This window comes from Mus musculus, chromosome 13 (assembly GCF_000001635.26).
Source record: "Mus musculus strain C57BL/6J chromosome 13, GRCm38.p6 C57BL/6J".
In the NCBI taxonomy this organism is placed as follows: Eukaryota; Metazoa; Chordata; class Mammalia; order Rodentia; family Muridae; genus Mus; species Mus musculus.
The window spans coordinates 3900987-3923665 of NC_000079.6; the positions used below are offsets into that span (position 1 = coordinate 3900987).

General features: G+C 42.2%; 1 protein-coding gene across 1 annotated transcript in view; it reads right to left on the reverse strand.

Moving 5' to 3' along the window:
• The window catches only part of Net1 (neuroepithelial cell transforming gene 1), a 36203-nt gene extending 18969 nt beyond the window's left edge, over positions 1–17234 (reverse strand). The window contains exons 1-3 of the mRNA NM_019671.3: positions 16952–17234; positions 11882–11948; positions 6811–6870 (exon numbers count right to left, since the gene is read on the reverse strand). Coding sequence (NP_062645.2) covers positions 6811–6870; positions 11882–11948; positions 16952–17079 — 255 coding nt within the window. The 5' untranslated portion in view covers positions 17080–17234. The remainder of the gene's footprint in view (positions 1–6810; positions 6871–11881; positions 11949–16951) is intronic.
• Positions 17235–22679: the final 5445 nt, after the last annotated feature.

Genomic DNA, 22679 nt, shown 5'->3' on the forward strand with positions numbered 1-22679 from the left:
TCTTTTCTAGGTCCTAGGTCTGATGCAGTGATCCAGGATGCTAACAACTGGACACAGCACCCCTGCAGGCAAGGGCATTAACTCACTCCCGTAGGATAATGTCCTCCTGTCTGCCTGTGCTATAGCGTGTGTCCTAAGTGCCTTCACCTTTAGTTTTGAATAGTGTTCTACTGTGTGTATCTGTCACTTGGCTATCCTCTCTATTGCTCAGTAAGGGGTGGGATCCGTGCTATGGACCCACTCTGTTAGTATCTCCCTGCCACGAATGATATCCATGCTATGGACCCACTCTGTTAGTATCTCCCTGCCACGAATGATATCCATGCTATGGACCCACTCTGTTAGTATCTCCCTGCACGAATGATATCCGTGCTATGGACCCACTCTGTTAGTATCTCCCTGCACGAATGATATCCATGCTATGGACCCACTCTGTTAGTATCTCCCTGCCACGAATGATATCCGTGCTATGGACCCACTCTGTTAGTATCTCCCTGCACGAATGATATCCGTGCTATGGACCCACTCTGTTAGTATCTCCCTGCACGAATGATATCCGTGCTATGGACCCACTCTGTTAGTATCTCCCTGCACGAATGATATCCGTGCTATGGACCCACTCTGTTAGTATCTCCCTGCACGAATGATATCCGTGCTATGGACCCACTCTGTTAGTATCTCCCTGCACGAATGATATCCATGCTATGGACCCACTCTGTTAGTATCTCCCTGCACGAATGATATCCGTGCTATGGACCCACTCTGTTAGTATCTCCCTGCACGAATGATATCCGTGCTATGGACCCACTCTGTTAGTATCTCCCTGCACGAATGATATCCGTGCTATGGACCCACTCTGTTAGTATCTCCCTGCACGAATGATATCCGTGCTATGGACCCACTCTGTTAGTATCTCCCTGCACGAATGATATCCGTGCTATGGACCCACTCTGTTAGTATCTCCCTGCACGAATGATATCCGTGCTATGGACCCACTCTGTTAGTATCTCCCTGCACGAATGATATCCGTGCTATGGACCCACTCTGTTAGTATCTCCCTGCACGAATGATATCCATGCTATGGACCCACTCTGTTAGTATCTCCCTGCACGAATGATATCCGTGCTATGGACCCACTCTGTTAGTATCTCCCTGCACGAATGATATCCGTGCTATGGACCCACTCTGTTAGTATCTCCCTGCACGAATGATATCCGTGCTATGGACCCACTCTGTTAGTATCTCCCTGCACGAATGATATCCGTGCTATGGACCCACTCTGTTAGTATCTCCCTGCACGAATGATATCCGTGCTATGGACCCACTCTGTTAGTATCTCCCTGCACGAATGATATCCATGCTATGGACCCACTCTGTTAGTATCTCCCTGCACGAATGATATCCATGCTATGGACCCACTCTGTTAGTATCTCCCTGCACGAATGATATCCGTGCTATGGACCCAGTCTGTTAGTATCTCCCTGCACGAATGATATCCGTGCAATGACCCACTCTGTTAGTATCTCCCTGCCACGAATGATATCCGTGCTATGGACCCACTCTGTTAGTATCTCCCTGCACGAATGATATCCGTGCTATGGACCCACTCTGTTAGTATCTCCCTGCCACGAATGATATCCATGCTATGGACCCACTCTGTTAGTATCTCCCTGCACGAATGATATCCATGCTATGGACCCACTCTGTTAGTATCTCCCTGCACGAATGATATCCATGCTATGGACCCACTCTGTTAGTATCTCCCTGCCACGAATGATATCCGTGCTATGGACCCACTCTGTTAGTATCTCCCTGCACGAATGATATCCGTGCTATGGACCCACTCTGTTAGTATCTCCCTGCACGAATGATATCCGTGCTATGGACCCACTCTGTTAGTATCTCCCTGCACGAATGATATCCGTGCTATGGACCCACTCTGTTAGTATCTCCCTGCACGAATGATATCCGTGCTATGGACCCACTCTGTTAGTATCTCCCTGCACGAATGATATCCATGCTATGGACCCACTCTGTTAATATCTCCCTGCACGAATGATGTTTATAAGATGCTGGCTTATTGTTTTTCTTGTACTTCTTCAGCTTTGATGTCGAGGTGATTCTGGCTTCAGAACGAATGAGAGAGCAGTCCCTTTTGCTTTCAGTTGTTTGGTTTGGTTTGGTTTGGTTTGGTTTTGTTCCTGGAAAGTTGGAGGACATGGTAATTCTTGAAACATTGAGCATAATTTAACCAGTGAAACTGTCTTGTTCAGGGCTCCTGGCTCAATCAGTCACAGGCGTATCCAGCTTTTCTCACTGCTGTGTGGGTTGGTATGTCACTTGTCTAGGTGGTCCAACATATTGGTGGAGTTTCTCATGGGGTTACTTTAACAATGCTTTACTTTTATACAGTTGGAGGAATGTTCTTTTCCTATATTTATCATTTTCGTCACTTGGGCCTTCCCTTTTCCTTGCTCAAGCTATATAAAAGTCTGTCAGTTCTGTTAAGCTTTTTCAAGAAATGCATTTTGGTTTCACTGATTTTCTCTTGCCCGCCTCTCCATGCCCTCGCTTCCTTTTGCCAGCTTTACGTGGAAACCGATTTTCTTTTGCTAGACCCTTAAAGTGAAGTTAGGTGGTAGCCGTAAACTTGCGATTCTCTTGCCTCTGCTGTTCTGGAGTCCGGGCTGTGCCTCCAGGACCAGATGTGTTCTCCTTCTCCAGTGCCTGCCAGTTTTACACTCTGTCATCTGTCCTTCAATGCACTGCTGTGCTATAAACTCTTTCACATACTTGGTGGATTTTCTATTTTTTCCTTGATAATTGTTTCCTTGTTTTATTTTATTAAGACCAGAAAAAAACAGTCTGTGTTATTTCAGTCTTAATAAACTTCAGTAAAGTTTATTAAGGCTTGTTTTCCAGTCTAACATGGGGGAAAATGTTCTTTGTGCATTTGAGGAAAACGTGAATTCTGTTATTGCTGGGTCAGATCCAAGTGGGTTAAGTGCTGTTTAAGTATTTGATTTCTTTACAGATTTTCTGTTTGGGTACTTATGCCAAAGTTGGGAAAAATCTAAAAAGCCATAAAATTCACAGTAAATAAGAATGCAGTTGTGTGCTTGTTATCAGAAGCTGATGGCAAACTGTGAAGCTATAATGTTTTTGGAAGGTAAATGCACAGAATTAGCAAACTGAAACTTTCAACTTTGTAATTATAGCTTCAATTACCTACACTCCAGACTAAACACACGTCTTCCTGACACAGAGAAGTCAACTGACACAGAATGTTTAGTACAGATATACATACATACATACATACATACATACATACATACAATGGCTCTCTGAAATGGTTAGTTAGTGGATTATGATAGCCTATGTAATCCTATTGTATAAAGGGATTCATACATTGTCAAGTGATATATGAAAAGAAATTGCCTTGGTAACAGATTAAATAGCTGGCTACTTTTAAAGGTTTTCTGTGGTCAGAAAAATGTTCCTGTATATTAAAAAGCACAGTACAAATTAAAAAGGTATAAACATATACCCAGCAGTCTAAGCTAATCTACACTCATACACTGTGGGCACAGCAATGGTTTCTTAGAACATTAGTCTTGGTCTTTGATTTTTATTTTTGACTAAGAACCACAATTTTCTTGTATCTATCTCTGGTTTTCTTTACTTTCATCACTGGCACCAGCAGCTGGCTTTACTTTATGAAACTTGTCACAGGGAAATAATATTTGCTATTTTAGAAGACAGTAGGTAAAGATCAGCTATATCAAAAGGCAGATGGCATGCACAGGCCATTTATCAACCAAGACCTTTTTTTTTTTTTTTTTTTTTTGGTTGTTTTTAGACAGGGTCTCTCTGTGTCGCCCTGGCTGTCCTGGAACTCACTCTGTAGACCAGGCTGGCCTCGAACTTAGAAATCTGCCTGCCTCTGCCTCTCAAGTGCTGGGATTAAAGGCATGCAGCACCACTGCCCAGCAATCACTAGCTTTCTCATGCCAGCCACATACAACTACCTTCAACTGTTCATATGTGTGCCTAGGAAGGTTACCAAATTACTTTCGATGGCTCCAAGAGGTCACTTATCAAAAGAGGTGTTTACAGTATTAAGTTGAAAGCTGCCAAATCATTATTTTCATTCCTGATATCTTAAAAAATTAATCCTGATGCCTTAAAAATAATTTCTCATGTGTGTATTATTTCATTATACTTAATCCAAAAATGGCAGCGTATACCAATACGTAGAATGTAATCTCTGATACACTTGTAAACTGTTCAAAGAGCTGAGCTTCCTACACATGAACATTACAAAAAACCTAAACACACAGGTAAAAATATGTTTGGAAGCCCTCTGTGTTTTTTTAATTACCTCTCTACTTAAAGAACCCTTCCATGGGGCCAGCAGAAAGAATGGAAATAGGCAACCTTGGGAGGTAGAAGGTGGGGTTGGGGGTACCCTCTAGAATGTACCTCAGACCTGGGAGGTGAGAAACTCTTAGAACTCAAAGGGAGGGACGTTAGATGAAATGCCCTACAGTGGGGAGAGCGAACTTGTAGAGTCCATCTCCAGTAGAAAGACAGGACATCAAGTGGAGGGATGGGGTTGCCACCCCACAATCAAAAACTCTGACCCAGAATTGTTCTTGTCTAAAGAACTGCAGGGACACAAATGCAGAAGAGCCTGAGGGAAAGGAGGTGCAGTGACGGGTCCAAATGGGACCCAGCTCAAGGGGAGGCTTCTAGGGCTGACACTATGACTGATGCTGTGATTTGCTTACAGACAGGAGCCTAGCATGGCCGCCCTTGGAGATGCCCAACAAGCAGGTGAAAGAGTCAGATGCAGATACTTACACCCAACCAATGGACAGAAGCCAGGGACCCCTGTGGTTGAATTAGGGAAAAGCTGGAAGAAGCTGAGGAGGAGGGCGACCCCAAAGGATGATTAGCAGTCTCAGCTAACCTAGATCCCCAAGATCTCTCAGACACTGAGCCACCAACCACAGCACACACCAGCTGATATGAGGCCCCTGACACACACACAGCAGAGGACTGCCTGGTCTGGCCTCAGTGGGAGAAGGTGCACCTAACCCTCGGGAGACATGAGTCCCAGGGAGTGGGGAGGTCAGGTGGTGGTGGGGGTTGGGGGAGATGACAACATCCTTTTAGAGACAGGGTGGCGGGTGGAGGGGAGGGAAGTATGGGATGAGGAACAGTTAGAGCATGGACTGGATAAAGACTGGACTGTAAAAAAAGATCAAAGAATAGTATTGTTCTTAATAACAAAATCAATGGCCACTTTTGACATCATGTCAAAAGACAAAGGCAAGTTTATAGCTAGTAGCAATATAGAGGTGAGAAATGCCTTTAAAAAAACAAAACAAAACAGGTACCCCTTATATGAACTATTTTACATATGATACAGAGTAAGTCTCTTTAGCCACACACACACACACACACACACACACACACACACACACACACAAATGTGGTATGATTCTACCTGAAGAAACAACAATCACAGTGATAGGACCAAACAGGCAACAATTTCTAATATGAAAATTCGATTACTATCAGTATGAAATTCTAAATACAAGATGCCCCAAATCAAAACACATAACCCAATGATCACATTATCTACTCAAGGACCCTGGTCTTTTTTCATTCCTCTGACCTTTCTTACTTGATACATTCGCCTGCCAAGTGTTTTTCTGATTACTTATTACACATCAGGGTATGTGGCTAGGTTACTGAATATAAAGATAAATAAAGTAACCAGGTCTCGGCAATGGGAGAGACATAAGTGATACACACTGGCTACATCAGAAAGGCAGTGCGGGAGCTGCTGGAAGAAGAGCAAGTTAGTGTTTCCTAGAGAGCATCTCGAGAATGCCATATTCTAACCCACGGGTTTTCTATTCTGACTACTTACAAAAAATCATGTGGACAGAGAAAAAGGAAGCCCACCCTGTAAAAGTGGATGGATGTTCCCAGGTCCTGTGCCGTGCCACTGCCTACCTTATGCCCCAGCGTTTACCAACTGACAAAACCTGGTTAATTCCAAGGATACTAGTTCTGGCTAAGAACAGTTTTAATAAAAGAGTACCCAAGTATTTTATATAATTTTGAATGCTTTACTACAGGCCACATATTTGAGGCCAGCTGACTTGTAGGCTTGCTTAGTTTTTGTGTTAAAGGAAACAAAACAAAAACCCAATTGACCCAGTACTTAATGTTTGGGAGATTTTACACGTAAGTTTTGACTCCTTTGAGTCTTGAGCACACCAGCAGGCCAGAGTCGTCTGGGAAGGGCGTGGTGCTCTTATGACCAGCCCTTTTTGTTTGCATAGATCATGGCCTTGGCTATTTACTATCACAGCTTATCACTGTTTTGAGAATGGTTTTCCTCTTACTCTCAACAGGAAGTAGAACCACAAAAAGAGGAAAGACACATGACCAAGGCAATCTGTGAGGAACAGAGAGAGAGAGAGAGAGAGAGAGAGAGGGAGAGAGAGAGAGAGAGAGAGAGAACTCAGGACCACAGTACTGGGCCTGGTATGGGGTTTTGAAACTCCGAAGCTCACCTCCTAATCCTTCCAAACTGTTTATCAACTGGGGGCCAAGCGTGAAAATCTGAGACTGTGGGGACTACTCTCATTCACACCATCAGAGGGACTCTGTAGCAATCCCGTTCAGTTTTCTACTTAAAAGAAATGACACCTTTCCCCTCCCAAACTCACACTGTTCCCACAGCATAGGAACGAAACGCTGTTTGTATGCTAACACGGGAGCAGGGCTTACCTTCAAATCAAGGCTGCTAAGGCTTACAGCATCATCATCTTTCTCTCTTCGTTTTCTTTTCTGTAAGGAAAAAAAATGGCTCATACATAAAACTATGTTACTGTATCAAACAAAGATTTCATTCACTGGAAAAACCACTTCAAGGAGCTGGGGCAGTTCCCAGACCTATGTCAGCAGCTCATTCTCTCCTGGGGATCCAATGCCTTCTTCTCACCTCTGTGGGCACCTGTACACACGCAGGTGCATATGTAAATAAGATAAATATTACTTCAAAAGAAAAACGTTATTTTGAATAGGGAAATTCCAAATTGTCTCTGGACTAGGCATGGCTGAGTGCTTTCTTGCAGAAGTGACACTACATTACAAGAAACCTTACTCATGTGGCATTTGCAGACTCTAACTCTTTATTAAGTTATGAGCCATCTGAACTGGTACAAGAAGAAAATATTTTATGCAGAAATGCAGTGGGTTTCTAAAAAGGAACTTAATGTCTATCAAGGGGTGAGGGAAGTCTTTTTTAGGGGGAAATCCTTTTCTCACAGCCTAAACTCATTTATTGCCTAAGCAGGATTTATCAAATGCAAGAGGACCCGCCATGTCCTGGAATAGTTTGAGCAATCACTCAGCTCTGCTTGCTGCCAGGGCAACTATGTAACCTAGTACATAGTTCCTAATCAACACTGAGCAAACACCCTGAAGTAGCATTTTATCTTTCCACACCTCAACATAACAGCACATTCTACTTCTTGCAAATACCCAAAACTGACCATCTACGGCTCTTTTCTGGTTCTTGACGCCAGAAGGGCTTGGGGTGCAATTAGAACTGAGCAGAGTAGTCAAAAGAGGAAGGAAAAACGCCTTGGTAGATGAAGGAGGAATGATAGAGCCAGAAAGCTAAGCAGACAAAGCAATCCACTGTGAAAATAAAAGGAGTTCTGTGTGGTAGAAAAGCTATCTAGCCCCCCTCCCACCTCCCTCACCTGCACAAAGGAGAAACAAAACGTAATTTAAGTGGGGGGAAAAATCTCAAGTTCAAATCCTACAAAAATCACCCCTTGGAAGCTGGAGAGATGGCTCAGCTGTTAAGAGCTCTTGTTGCTCTTGCAGGGACCCAGGTTTGATTCCCAGCACCCACACAATGATTTATAACCACCCATAACTCTATTTCCAGTGAATCCAATACCCTCTTTTGACCTCCATGGGCACCAAGCAGGAATGTGGTACATATACACACATGTAAGCAAAACACACATAAAACGAAATGAATAAATTTATATATATTAAATATATTAAAATAAATTAATATATTAAAAATTATAAACAAACCCCAATCCAAAATTATTCCCAGAAAGAAACAAAAACAAACAAACAAACCCCAAACCCACTACTAGGGAATGAAGGCACACTAGAAAGAAACATTCAAGCAACTACTGCTGCAACACAGCCTTCCCAATTGCACTTAAAAGGCACTGAGAAAGTGATAGAGCAATGAAGGAATACTCTAAGTAGTCCTGAGAAGAAACTCCAAAACCAAAGTGACAGATTGTAAGCAATCTTCACTCATTGGAAAGTCACGGTAACCGGATGGTGGTGGTGCACACCTTTAATCTCTATACTTGGGAGGCAGAGGCAGGCATATCTCTGTGGGTTTGAGGCCAGCCTGGTCTGCAGAGCAAGTTCCAGGACAGCCAATACTACACAGCAAGTTCCAGGACAGCCAATACTACACAGAGAAAACGTACCTTGAAAATCTAGGGGGAAAAAAAAGGGCCTTTTTTTTTTTTTTTTTTTTTTTTTAAAGCATGACTTTGCAAGGCCAGCTAACCCTAACTCCTAAATATTTCTGTGTGGGGAACCTGTGTATTAGCTAGCCAACAACTTGCAATGGAGCGCTGACATGGGTTAGGAGAGACTGCAGATGGATAGACCTGCATAGGAAGGACAGGAGGAATGAGAGGAGGAGAGAACTCCTAAGGAGAGACTGTGGGGAAAGAGCGCACACAAGATCTGTGAGTACACATGACACATGACCGTTTGCACTTGTGCTCACAGGAGTAGAGACAGATGACAGGATATGAGACGGTGGACCACTGCTCCTTTCAAATACATTCAGCCTTCATTTCCATCTCTCTGGAAGTTAGCTGTTAGTATGCAGCATGTGGACACAGACTCAGCATGTGCTCTGACAATCAGCTGTTGGGAACAGAAATAAGGGGGCCCTGCGGGCCCTGGGGAAAAGTGGCCTAACGTCCGGCCAGAGTTCCTGTGCTCTGGGCAGGCGGATGCAGGCAGTGCTGCCGGACGCTTTTCCACATGTCCCCGGGTGGGTGAGCATGCCTGACCCACACGGCAGGGGTGGAAAAGGGGCAGTCCCCGGCCGGGAACCCCAGTGCTACCTTGCTAAAGCCCCAGGGTTGTAGGAGAGAGGAATGAGGGAAGAAGTTCCCAACACCGACCAGAGTGCTCAGCGGGTCTTAATGGAGCAGAGACTCGCTAAGGTTTAAGAGCTTTATTATAGAAATGCAGGGAGAAAAAGAGAAGGTAGAAGGGGGGGGGGGGAGAGAAAGAGGAAAGGCTAGAGAGAAAGAGAGAGAGGAAGAGAGGAGAGGAGAAGACAAAGAGAAATGAGAAGAAGAGAGACAAGTGAGAGGTGAAGGAACAAAGGAGTAAGAGTAAGAGAGCAAGAGTAAGAGACAGAGGTGCGTGCGGGTTGAACAGCCCTTTTTATAGTTTTCACTGTTGCTAGGTAACTGGGGAGGAGTTTAGCCTGAAGGTCAGTCGCTTGGGCCATTGCTTACGTGACTATTGACCATGCTTCTCTTGTGGGAGCTGTGGGAAGTGGTACCATGTTCCAGGAGCATGAGGGAACTCCTACCCTGTCATGTAGGTGAATTATGACCATTGGGGTTCAGACCTCAGCTTGACTGGAGACCAGCTTGCAATTCGCCACTATCAGCTGCTTCCTCCCGCTCTAACCCGATTTGCCAAGAGCTCTGTGCTCTCATCAGACCGGTAGATAGAGTAAATTCTCAAACGTGTGGGTTGTGGTCGGCAGATTGCTCATGAATGGAAGGCTTGGTCCAGAAGCAAGCAGTGTCTGGGGGGCTGGGGGGGGGGGGCTCGAGTGGAAACAGCTGCATCATGAGGGTCCTACCTTCATCAATGACTACTCCAACTATGGAAGGAGGGTCCTAGTTGGAGAAAGGTCTGTGGGAGTGTGCCCTGGAAATGCAGACTGTGTCTGGCCTCTCCTGCCTTTCCTGTTTCCTATTCATCACAAGGTGAGGAGACCTGCTCCTCCAGGTCTTTCTATTCAATATGGCTCAGAAATAATGGAGTTGCCAACACTGGCTGAAACCCTGGAAACTGACAAACAACATTTCCTCCTTTCACGTACCTGTTATAGTAAAGAAAAGGGTCGAAGGCACGGGATCATTTTCTGGATTCTCAGTTTTGTTTCTAGGTCTACTTACCAAATGCCACTCTATCTCATAGCACGTCTTAATCACTTAGAGCAGTTACAGGATTCCTAACTTGTACAGGTGTGGTCTGGGTCTCCTTCCATGAGAATTATAGAACGGGGACCAGGAAACTCTACTCAGATCTCTTTTAAAGCCACACAAAATGTGGAGTAATTTGAAGAAAAGTGACTTTTTTTCCTTTTTTTTTTTTTGTATTTTTTTTGTTTTTTTTTTTTTAAATGACAGTCTTTTCTTGTATGGAGAGAGTATCTCTCCACTCAACCAGGTCCTCTATATTCTTCAACGCTTTCAGGATTTCCCCATAAATGTTGCACACATCTTTTCAAGGACTTATTTCTATTAAATTTGATCCTATTTCCACAATGAAAATATTTCAAATGAGTGTACAAATTGTGCTAAAATCATAAAACTTTCTATGTAACACTGGATAAATGACACATGTAATGGGTAAAAAAGTATTGGAATGCCCAACAGAAAAATGAAATGCAGAATAGAATACAGATTAATCTTGTTTTGTTGAATCCATCTAAATATCCAGACATAACAACAACACTTGGCAAAACTGAAAATGAGTCATTTTTTATTATCTTCCTTATATAAGAAAAACACACAAAAAAAATCATGATTTAATTATATGTGCATTACAGTATACTAAGTTTTAAGTACCAAAAAAAAAATTATCAATTTTCTTCATCGTATCACAGAAATTTAAGTGCCTCTGTAAAATCTTGTCCTAGGTTTGGAGAGATGGCTCAGTGGTTAAGAGCACTACTGGCGCTTTGACATGGCAACTAACAAGCACGTGTAACGCTGGTTACAGGGCATTCTGGTTTCCATGGCAATGTATGTACATGGTACACAGACATGTAGACATGCAGGCAAAACATCCATATACATAAAATAATAAAAAAAATCTTGAGGGAACCAATAGAAGATAATTATTTACTCATACTATGTGTGTGTATATACATATACATGTATATATATATACTTGTATACACACATGTATAAATGTATGTATATATAAATATATAATGTCGTCAAACATTTTTATATTTTTAACATAGTATAAAAACTTGTTGGAGCTGGAGAGATGGCTCAGCAGTTAAGAGGACTGACTGCTCTTCTGGAGGTCCTGAGTTTAATTTCCAGCAACCACATGGTGGCTCACAACCATATGCAGTGGGATCTGATGCCCTCTGCTGGTGTGTCTGAAGACAGCATCAGTGTACTCATAAAATCAATCAATCAATCAATCAATCAATCATTCAGTCAGTCAAAAAGAAGTTGTCAAAGAATATACATAAAGTAGTATCTTACTTTCTAACACTCAAAGGAACAAAAAAGTTCAGTGTTAAAGGTGAATTTATATGAGTACTTTGAGACTATTTTATTTACTCTTAATAAAACTTTCTTCAGCTTGCTGGGAATAAAGGGCTAAGTACAGCTATAGCAGCTCTGCTTCGGAAGTATACGTGAGCTGTGCAGCAGAATGGAAGATAACCCAGGAGTGGATAACCCAGGAGTGGATAACCCAGGAGTGGATAACCCAGGAGTGGTTGGAAATGAAAACTCAGGTAGCTACTCACCAAAGTGAAGTCCCAGTGTGGGCCAGGGGTTAAAAATGTGAAGGAGCTGCCTCTCCGAAGGGAGCATCTACGGACAGAAGCGTCAGACAGAGAGAGTAATTTCAAAAGTTTATACTTGCCAGATAAAGAGCTATCATTTTTACAGTCTTAATCTCAAACCTAGTTAAAATAGTGATCCAGTGTCAGCAGCTGCAGAGAGCAGTCTTTCCTGATAGCATCAAAATATGACAGGGTACATGCCATCCTCAGAATCTTTACACTGAAAGGAGACTATATAATCTATATAATTAGTGGAGAGATTACTATTCAAAATAACTTTCTAAAATAAACACAGTTCATCTCATGAGTAAATATACAACTCAAAAATATAAAATCTACTACTATGACAGCAGCCTTGATAATTATATTACTAATAATGAAAAACCAAATGAACTCATAACTCTATACTTGGTACAATTCAAAACTTATGGCTAATATTTTAATATAAGTAAAAAAAAAATAAAACCCAAATCCTCTTATTTACATTAATGTACATTTCTCCTGATTTGTAAAAACTGGAGTTAAAAGCAAGAGGAACCTGCTTTTACCTTTCTAAAATACAGGCCTGTATATTCACAAAAATGTTAAGTGTGTACATTGACAAAATATATATATATATAAATCAAAACATGACATAGGTGATAACCATGAGCTATACTGTTAATCACTTAAGATGTATAGAATGCAGAACAAAGATATTTTTCCAACATGGATAAATGACAGCCAAAGGAAAGCAGAAACAGTCCCGAGCTTGCAGGAGCAAGGGATCTAGTTATCATCACGTGCCTTTTGGCAGAGGTTCAAATGATAAAGGGAGGATAAGCTTTATAACAGGACAAAGTGGGGAGGTGCAAGCATAACCCGGTTGGAGCTGTCCTGGGGAAGCTATTGGTGGGCTAACCTAAAGAGAACATGACGTGATAACTGTTGTGACTAGAGATAAAGTGTGCATCTGGCCTTTTCTGGTTGATTCTGAGATGTCAGGGTGGGGTTGGAGAGACTCCTGTAGAGGACTTGGGTTCCCAGCACCACGTGGTGGCTCTCAAAAACCTTAACTCTAACTCCAGGGATTCAATGCCCTGTTTTTGGTCTTCATGGGTACTAGTCACACACATAGTGCATATACATACATGAAAGCAAAATAAAATTTTATTAAAAATAAATCTTAATAAACAATTTAAGAAGCAGGCCAAAACTTTAAAGTAGACAGTTGCTAATAAAATTCTAGCTTTTTTACATCAACTTTTATACAAATTATTATTTAGCTTTTTAGCCAGGTCATGGTCCATTTATAAATCTGACTCTTACCTTGACCATACATTATCTTTACCATACATTATACTACAGATGTATGTATGTGTGTATATATCACAATATGAATGTATATATCACAATGCTACAGATGGCAAAAATTACAAGCTTTTCTAAGTTAAAGAGAAAGCAGAAGTGTGTATATTTCAGCAAAGACAATAAAGGAAAGATGGCTACCAGAAAGGCTTCACCAAAGAACAGTAAAACTGACTGTCAGGATAGCCTGTAAAAAGCACCTGCCACCCTGTTTGATCTCTAGGGTCCACATGGTGAAAGAAACACACACATGCCTATACCAGCTTCCCGATCCCCCAAAACCAGCCAAACAAATAAAAATGAAATAGGAATGTTTCTTCCACAGAATATACTTTGATCATACTTTTCCCTTTCCCAGTTCCTTCTGGATCTTTCCCACCTCCTCACCCACCCAACTCATGATCTACCCCCACATCAAAACAAACAGGAAAAACAACAAAACACAGAAAATCCAAAGAAATGAAAAAAAAAAAAGACATTAAGACAAAAAAATACTAAAACAAACTTAATGTGCAGGATTCATATTTCAAAATAACCAACCAATCAGACAAAAACATGGTGTCTGTTTTGTGTGGGCCAACTACCCAAGGTGTGGTGGTCTGAATAAGAATAGCCCCTATATGAAGTGGAAATGCTGGTTTCTTCGAAGACTCATCGTGTCATGTGATATTTTTTCTGGAAACTGTCTTATGAGAGGATGTTTTTGCTGAAGCAGACAGGAGAAGATGTTTTGCTGAGAACAGACACATGGTGTTTTTCTGGAAGCTGCCTGGAAAAAGAACATGTGATGTCTTGCTGGAGCAAATGCTTGAGAGGACACGTGATGCTTGGAAAGTGTATATTTATAATGCAACAGACAGTGGATGACACTCCACCATGGTTTTGTTTTGCTTTCTTCACTGGTTACTGCTTGTCATGACTTTGTAGAGAGAAATTCACCAAAGAACTTCTCATGATATTTCCATGGCTTCTTGCAGCTTCCTTGGACTTGGGCTGACTGGCGACTGGCAAAGCCTCATGGTTTCCTCTGGATCAAACAGCCCTTGTTAATTCGTGAACGGTGTTTGCCAGTGGATCCAGCTACCACTGCTGATTCATGAGAACTGAGCTACAGATATCCTGACATTGAAGATTGGAATCACCCCTTCTAAACAGGTCTACATCTGCCTTTGCCCTATTAACCTTTTCATTACTTCTGGTGGGTGGTAGGTTAGAATGGAGGTTGAAGCATTTAAGAACCCTTATTAAAGTAAGTTTTGAAAATAAGACAACACCTATAGGCTTATATATTTGAATGCAAACTCTTGAAAAGGATTAGAAGGATTAAGAGGTGTGGCCTTGTTGAAGGAGTATGTCACTGGGGATGAATTTTGGGGTTTCAAAAGCCCATGCCAGGCCCTGTCAGACTGTCTTCTGCCTGCAGATGGGGATAAAGCGCTCTGGCTACTTCTCTAGCACCATGTCTGCTTACATGCGTCCCATGATGATGATAATAATGGACTACCCTCTGAAACTGTAAGCCAGGCTCAGTTAAACCTTTTCTTTAAGTTTTGCCTCGATTATGGTGTCTCTTCACAAAAATGGATCAGTGACCAAGACACCTGGGCATGGGCCTTGCTCTGGAGTGTGGTTGATATACCAATACTCCACTGGAACAAAACAAAACAACAATTTTCCTTTTCCCAGGAGGTATCAATTGCAAACAGCTTCTTGGTTCTGAGTGGGATGGTGTGTCAACTCTCCCATTCTCAGTGCTAGGATCTTGTCTGGTTTGAACCTGTTGCAGGTCTTGTGCATTCCTTCAATCTCTGTAAGTTTAGATGTGCATCAGTGCTCTTATGTCTGGAGGATACTGTTTCCTTGGAGTCATCTACCAACTCTGGGCCCTAGAATCTTTCCTCTTCTGCACAGAATCAAAAAGGCTTAAATTCACTGCATGATGTGACCAACGCCTCCCAAGAGAATCTAAGGTTCCTGAGAGCAAGCGCTCCATCTGCTTTTGTTCACCTGAATCCCCATCATCCTCAACAGTGTCTGATGCTAGGGCAGGTGCAACTGTATTACACTGAGCACACGTGGAATGAAGCACTGCTTCTGTTCATCTTCAGGAAGTCCTCCTTTTCTGCTCCTTCACTAGCCCATCCTAATTCTTGTAATTCTCAGTCTCAAAGATGCCTTCTTTCTGCACTCTGACTTCTTAAACACACGGTCTGATTGGAAGAGAGGAAGTTTCAGAAGGCAAGAATTCTGGTAAATATTGCCTTAAACTTCAAACTCATAAAAATCAGTACTAACTGAAAGAATCTAGCTCTTTATAGAGTTACTTAATACAATGGGTTTGCCCATGCCTTGATAATGAAAGTAAGGTGTTTGCTTTTTCCTCAAAACCATTTGTCATGATTAGATTATAAGCTATATAAAAGATTAATTTAACATCCTATCAAATGACCTGGGCGTCGAGGTTCACACTGCAATCCGAGAACAGGGGGAGGCTAAGGAAGAAAGACCAGTTTTTAGGCAGAACGGTTTGGAGCCTGCTTGGTGACAATTCCTCTTCTCACCAATAGTCCTATGGATGTAAGACCACCTACAGTCCACCAGTTTCCATGGAGAACAGCTCTGGTACAGAAGTACAATATGAGTTTGTGGCCAGCGTCTCTACACAGGTAGTGAGTTCTGGGGTAACCAAGTTACACAGTGAGAACTTGTCTCAGAAACAAAACCAAAAAAACCCTGAAATCATGTCAAGTGGACCATGGGGATGTCTGAAAAGATGGAGCAGACACAGCACTGTTACTTTAACAGATTTAAAACTGACAGACAAGATTTCTGCCGAGTTTTCTGCCGAGGCCCATGATAAGTACTGATGTTCACACAGTGCCTTATATGAGGCAGACACTATCATAAACTCACTATGTAGACGTAGATTTGAACAAAGTTACATACTTTGTAACTCAATGTCTAACGTTATAATGGGAAACCATTGCATTCAGTACTTTGAGACCATTTCTCATATTTCGAAGGGCAAAAGAATGACAGAGTAGTCCAGACAAATGCCATTTCAATTTCCTATTTAATAAAAATATTATGACTCCCACAGCCTCTCTTCCAGACACAGATTTCTGAAATCAACCTAGTGTTTGCCTTTCCCAGACACATAGAAATGAAGATACAACACAGAATGTGAAAATGTGCTAATAACTGAAAAGCCAGAAAGAGTCTTTCTCTGATCTCTTCATTCCAGGAGCCTGTCCTGTTCTGGTCTGCAAAGGACATTTCATTTGAACAGCCGCTTTTAGGCTGAAAGGGTTGGTATCTGTTCAGGTGACAATTCCTCTTCTCATCACAGGGTCCACGACAGTCTTGATCTGAGCGCCTGCATCCACAACTAGTTTCTGGTAGAGAACAGCTCTGGTGCAGATGTACGGTTCCCCAGGGACGGGGTTAAAGGAGATTGTCAACAAGTCCAACGAGTCCACCCCTTCTACGCAGGGCCGAGCAGTCGCTGTGCAGCCCTCGGTGCAGCCCGCCGGGCAGCGCACTCTCCTCCCGCGGCATTTCTGCCCGGCCTTCCCCAACCTCCCCTACTGCACTGCCAGTCCTTGGTCACCCACCGTCCAGTCCATCCCGTCCTGAGTCTCCAGACTCGGTCCCCGGCTCTCACCCACCTCCCGCCACCCTCACCTCTCGTTCGCCGCCGGCCCGGGTGTGTCGGCCGGAAGCCCCGCGGCAGGTTCCTCGCTGAGCATTGAGACCCTGCGGCTTCTCCTCCGAGGTCGGGGCTGCTTCTGAGCCGCCGGCTCTGGCTCCATGTCCGGAGAAGGGGGGTTGGTGGGGCGGTGGCCCAGTGCCCAGGAGACCGATCGTGGCGGGCACAATGCCCGCCAGCTTCTGCGAGGCAGCAAGTCGCCTTCTAGCAGAGAGCGGCTACCGCCGTCATCCGGGGATTTGAAAATGGCGGCTGCCCAGAGATCGGCCAATCAGAGAGTGGGAAGCGGTTGCTAGGCTACGTGGAGTCCCGCCCTAATCAGAAGACTTCATACCAAACTTTTAGGAGCTCCAGTGACAAAGGGAAAGTGGTAAGGTGAAAGTTAGGAATTTGGGGATTTATTTTAACTACACACCTTACTCCTGAAAGGCAGTCTCTATTCACTAGAACTTTCACTTGCAGGGCAGGAAAATGGATCGGAAGCTGTTTATCATTTGTTGTTGTTTAGCGTTAGACAGGATGAAGGTATTGACCCCAAAGCAAGAGGCAGTTGGACGTATAAACACTAAGTTATACATGTGGAATATATTCCCAATTGCCAAAGACAATACTTTGTTCTCCAGGATGTCTCTAGAGAACCAGTGAAATCTAGTTATGTACTCCTGTCTTTCAGTAAGTAGGACACAGTCGCTTTACCGAATGGAAAGGGCTGCTTTCTCTGCTTGCAAGACTGCAAAACGTGCAGCATGAAACAAGGGACCCTGCTCAGGTTATTATGTGAAGATTGGTAAATAAAAACGTTCTCTGATTTTAAATATCGCTAATGGTCTTAAATGTAGTCTCTCTTGTATACAGGGAGATATTAATGATGTTGTGTATAATAGAAAAATTAAAGGCAATCTAAATGAATGACTGGGAGATGTCTAAATATAACTGATTAACTGTGAAGACTGCATTCAGCCGATAAAGAAATGGTCTTCTTCAGGGAATACCATTGGTTAGCCAATACTAACAGCTAGCCCTGAAAACATACAAATAACATCATACAGACTGAGCTGGCTGTATTTGTGTATTTAGGAACATATATGTATAACATATTGTTACATATTGACTATGTAACAATAATTAATAAAAAGAGTCCATGAATGTGAAAGATAGCAAGAAGGGGTATAGGAGAGAGTTGGGAAGGAGAAAAGAGAAGGGAGAAAATGGTGTGATTATATTATAATCTTGAAAATAAAAGAAAATTAAAAATAAGAGGTATATAGTAAAACAAAACATTGTGATTTTAACTGAAAGCATAAAATATGAAATATAGAACAATGATGGCTAGTTTTATGTCAATTTAGAAAAATTCTGTTTTAGGGTTTTACTGCTGTGAACAGACACCATGAAAGAGACAGCCCTTATAAGGACAATATTTAATTGGGGCTGGAATACAGATTCAGTCCATTATCATCAAGGCAGGAACATGGCAGCATCCAGGCAGGCATGGTACAGGAAGAGCTGAGAGTTCTATATCTTCATCTGAAGGCTGCTAGCAGAATACTGGCTTCCAGGCAGATAGAACAAGGGTATTCAAGCTCACACCCACAGTGACACACTTACTCCAACAAGGCCATGCCTCCAAACAGTGCCACTCCCTGGGCCAAGCATATTCAAACCATGACAAACCCTCTCTAATATTAGGCGGTAGGTAAGTCTATAGAACATTTTCTTAATTAGTAGTTGATGGGAAATAGGCCAGCCCATCATGGCTATACCATTCTTGGGCTGGTAGTCCTGGGTTCTGTAAGAAAGTAGGGAGAGGAAGACATGACGAACAAGCTAGTAAGCACTCTTCCACGGCCTCTGCGTCAGCTCTTGCCTCCAGGTTCCTGCACTGCTTGGGTTCCTGTCCTGACTTCCCTTGATGATGAACTGTGATATAGAAGTGTAAGCTGAATAAACCCTCCTCAAGTTTTTTTCCCCCTCTGTCACAGTGTTTTATCACAGTAATAGAAACCCTATGACAAATCATGAAGTGATTTGTGAGGGGAGTGTGAGTAAAATAAGCCCTCCCCCCTCCAAGTTGCTTTTGATAATGGTGTTTCATCATAGAATAGTAATCCTACCCACAAAAGAACTATAATTAATTATAAATCACTCTTTGTAATTATACAGAATAGAAAGTTGAGATTAATTAAATTTTTCTAGGTGGTAAGACTTTTGGCACTTAAAAATGCTTTTTATTTTTATTTTCTTGATTTAAGAATTCTTAAACAGAGTGAGATACTGGAGAAAATATTGCGTTTAGCAAATACAATGTAAATACAGAAATGTCATCCAAAACAATTGATCTCTATGCCGAGTTTGGTAGAATGAAGATATTTTAGTGGAACCACACACTTTTACACACAGAAGCAAGTTAGTTTGTCTCTATTCCTGAAGATACTGAAGCTGGTTTTGGTGTTATCACCAGAAGTTATTAGGGAACATTTACTATCAATGTGATAGATAATAAAAGATGCTGATATGGGGACTTCATGGAAGTTGTGCACTGCATGGAAATTGTGCAGGAAAATTCTTTCAATATTCATTCACTTGGGAAGTTGTTACTTTTTTTTTAGCTACTCATACATATCTATTGAATATCTACAATAAAATACTAGACTTTCAGCTAGGTTGTACCATAAGAAAAGGAATTGAAGGCCCATGGTATATTGAAGCACGTGGAAGGAAGCTGGACTTTTTACTTGTTGATGTTCTGTTGTAATAAAACACTCTGACCAAAGCAACTTACCAAAGGATGAGTTTATTTGGGCTTATGGTCTGTTGTTGTTGGGAGATGTGGCAGCAAGCTTCAGGAACAGTGTTAGGAGAAAAAAAATGATCATATCTTTGACTACAACTACAAGGTAGAGAGGGAACTGGAAATGGAGTGTGCTATGAACTCCAAAAGCCAGACCCTAGTGACATACTTTCTTCACCCAAGGGTCCACCCATAAACATTCCTAAATGGCACCACCAACTGGGGACCAGGTGTTTGAAGACTAGAGCCTATGAAGGACATTTGTCACTCAAATCACCATAACTACATATTGAGAGTTGGTCACAAAACCTTGGAAAAGGCCAGTGAAACCCTACAAATGTATAATAGATTGATCTTCTATTGTCTAAATGACCTGTCCCTCTGCTTCCTGGATTCAGTATTTTTCACTGTCTAGGACAGAACTAAATACATGACCTGCGAATCATTGAATCTTCAACTCTGGACAAATGGTTCCTCTGTTATAACATAGTTTTTTCAGGTTAGGGTGGAGAAAATTGGTAGGCCTGTAGGTATTTTCTTAATTAGTGATTGATGGGGGAGGGACCAGTCCATCATAGGTGGTGCCATCCCTGGGCTGGTGGCCTTGGGTTCTATAAGAAAGAAGACTAAGCAAGCCATGAGGAGCAGGCCAATAAGCAGCACTCTTGTGTGACTTCTGCTTCAGCTCTTGCCTCCAGGTTCATATACCGCTTGAGTTCCTGTCCTGACTTCCTTTGATGATGAACCGTGTTGTGGGAGCATAAAATAAACCCTTTCTTCTCCAACTTGATTTTTGGTCATGGTGTCATTGCAGTGTGTGTGTGTGTGCTTGACTATCTTAGTAAAAGACATTGAAGACTTAAAAGTCTGAGTTATGTTCCTAATGGGTGGAAAGGATGGAAGGAGATGGGAAGGATTTGGGTGAAATAAGGGCAGAACGACAATGGCCAGTGATTTCTAGAGCCCATCAATGGAGGATCATCAAACAGTACTTCAAAAATGTTCAGGATATTAGTCAGAATTATTTTTCAGAGCTGAGTGATTTAAACAAACAAACAAACAAACAAACAACCCCAAATCACTAGTTTGTTGCTGAGAGGTTTTTTTTTTCTTAGATAAATAAGGTTTCACAAGCTCGTAATCTCAAGACTTGGGAGGTAGAGGCAGGAAGATGGGGAGCTCAGGTTAAATTGGTCCACATGTTAAGACTTTGTCTTAAAGAGCCAAAACCAGAGCTGGAGAGGTAGCTCAGCAGTTAAGAGAACTTGTTGACCTTGTAGAAGATACAAGTTTGGACTTCAGTATCCACATTGAGTAGCCTACAACTGCCTTTAACTCCAGTTTAATCCAATGCCTTCTTCTTACCTACACTTGTGCCCACGCATATTGGGCCCATGGCCATACACACCCACACACACAAAATAAACATAAATCTCAAAAACAATGAACTCAAACAAAAACAAAACCCAAAGCCAACAGAAATTCAAGGCGGCTCTTTTGGTTGGTTGTATGTGAAGAACTGGCCACTGAAATTACATTTACTAAAAAAAAATACTAAAATAAAAAAACCTTAAGAAACAAATGGTAATGAAAGGGAATCCTAAGAGCAAGCACCATGCTTTTATCAGCTTCATTTTCTTCATTCTTTGAAGACTTAAGCATAGCTACCAAGTGTGTCTAAACCAGTGCTGTATGCATATAGGATTTATTTCAAGGATTTGCTGTATGTGGTTGTAGAAGCTGTGGGATCTGCCATCAGCAGGTGCTCTGTGGGCTGGAACCCTTGACTAGGAGCTGTTGAAGACACAGATGCTGTTATCTACATCAGAATTTTCTTTTTTCTTTGGAAAGTCTCAATGTTGGTCTTGCAGCTTTTCAACTAATTGCACAAGGAAAACATACATTATGGAGAGTTGCTGTAGTTTATGTGAGAGATGCTTCCATAAAGTTTTAGGAATTTGAACTTGCTTACCAAAGAAAATAAGTATAACAAATTAAAATTAAAGTACTATATTAGCAAAGTAATAGCACAAATCTAGAAAATTCGCCCATGTCTGGGAGTGCTGTTGGACAAAGTGCATGTGTGGGAGGTGCTGGTAGAAAGAGTGCATCTGACCAAGCAATGGCAATGCATGGCTGTAGAGGTAGATTTGGGCTACACCACTTTGTGTTCTCCGAGGGTTATGCACTTCCAGCCACCCTCCCAGAAACTCTTTGGATTTATGAATTGAACACACACACACACACACACACACACACACAGCCTGAATTCTCACACGGGTGGTTGGCTTTCTCTCCTGCAGCTTCTGCATCCATCCATCTCCCACCACTTCATGGCGATCTCTCCGTCTCCTCCCCTCTGTGTCCTAGCTCACACAACTCTAAGGGTCCTGCCCCTTCTCCTTTTGCCCAGTCATTAACTGCTGGCATCTTTATTATCTATCAAAAAACAATTGGGGACAAGGACCTTTAGCTTTTGGAATCACAAAGATTCCCCATTGAATCAAAAGCATTAGAACCAATCTCCAACACATGGCTTTAATCCCAGCATGTAAGAGGCCAGTCAGTGTGAGCTGACTGAGAATTGGAATTTCATACAGTCTACATAGTAAGAGCCTGTCTCAAAAAGAGAGGGGAAAAAAAAAAACAAAGAAAAAAAATGATACTGTCTTTGTTCTCTGTAATTCTTTAGGACTGATTTATGTTTACACCCAACTGAATGTGTCTGGTCTTGTCTGTTTTGAGAATGGTCTGAACCTTATTCAAGGAGAAGATACCTATCAAATCCATATGGAGCAAATGGAAAAGGTTGATTTGGGGCTGGAGAGATAGCTCAGTGGGAAGAGCTCTCGCTGCCTTTGCAGAAGACAGGAGTTTGGTTCCCAGCACTTCCAGGCTGATTTGCAAGTGCA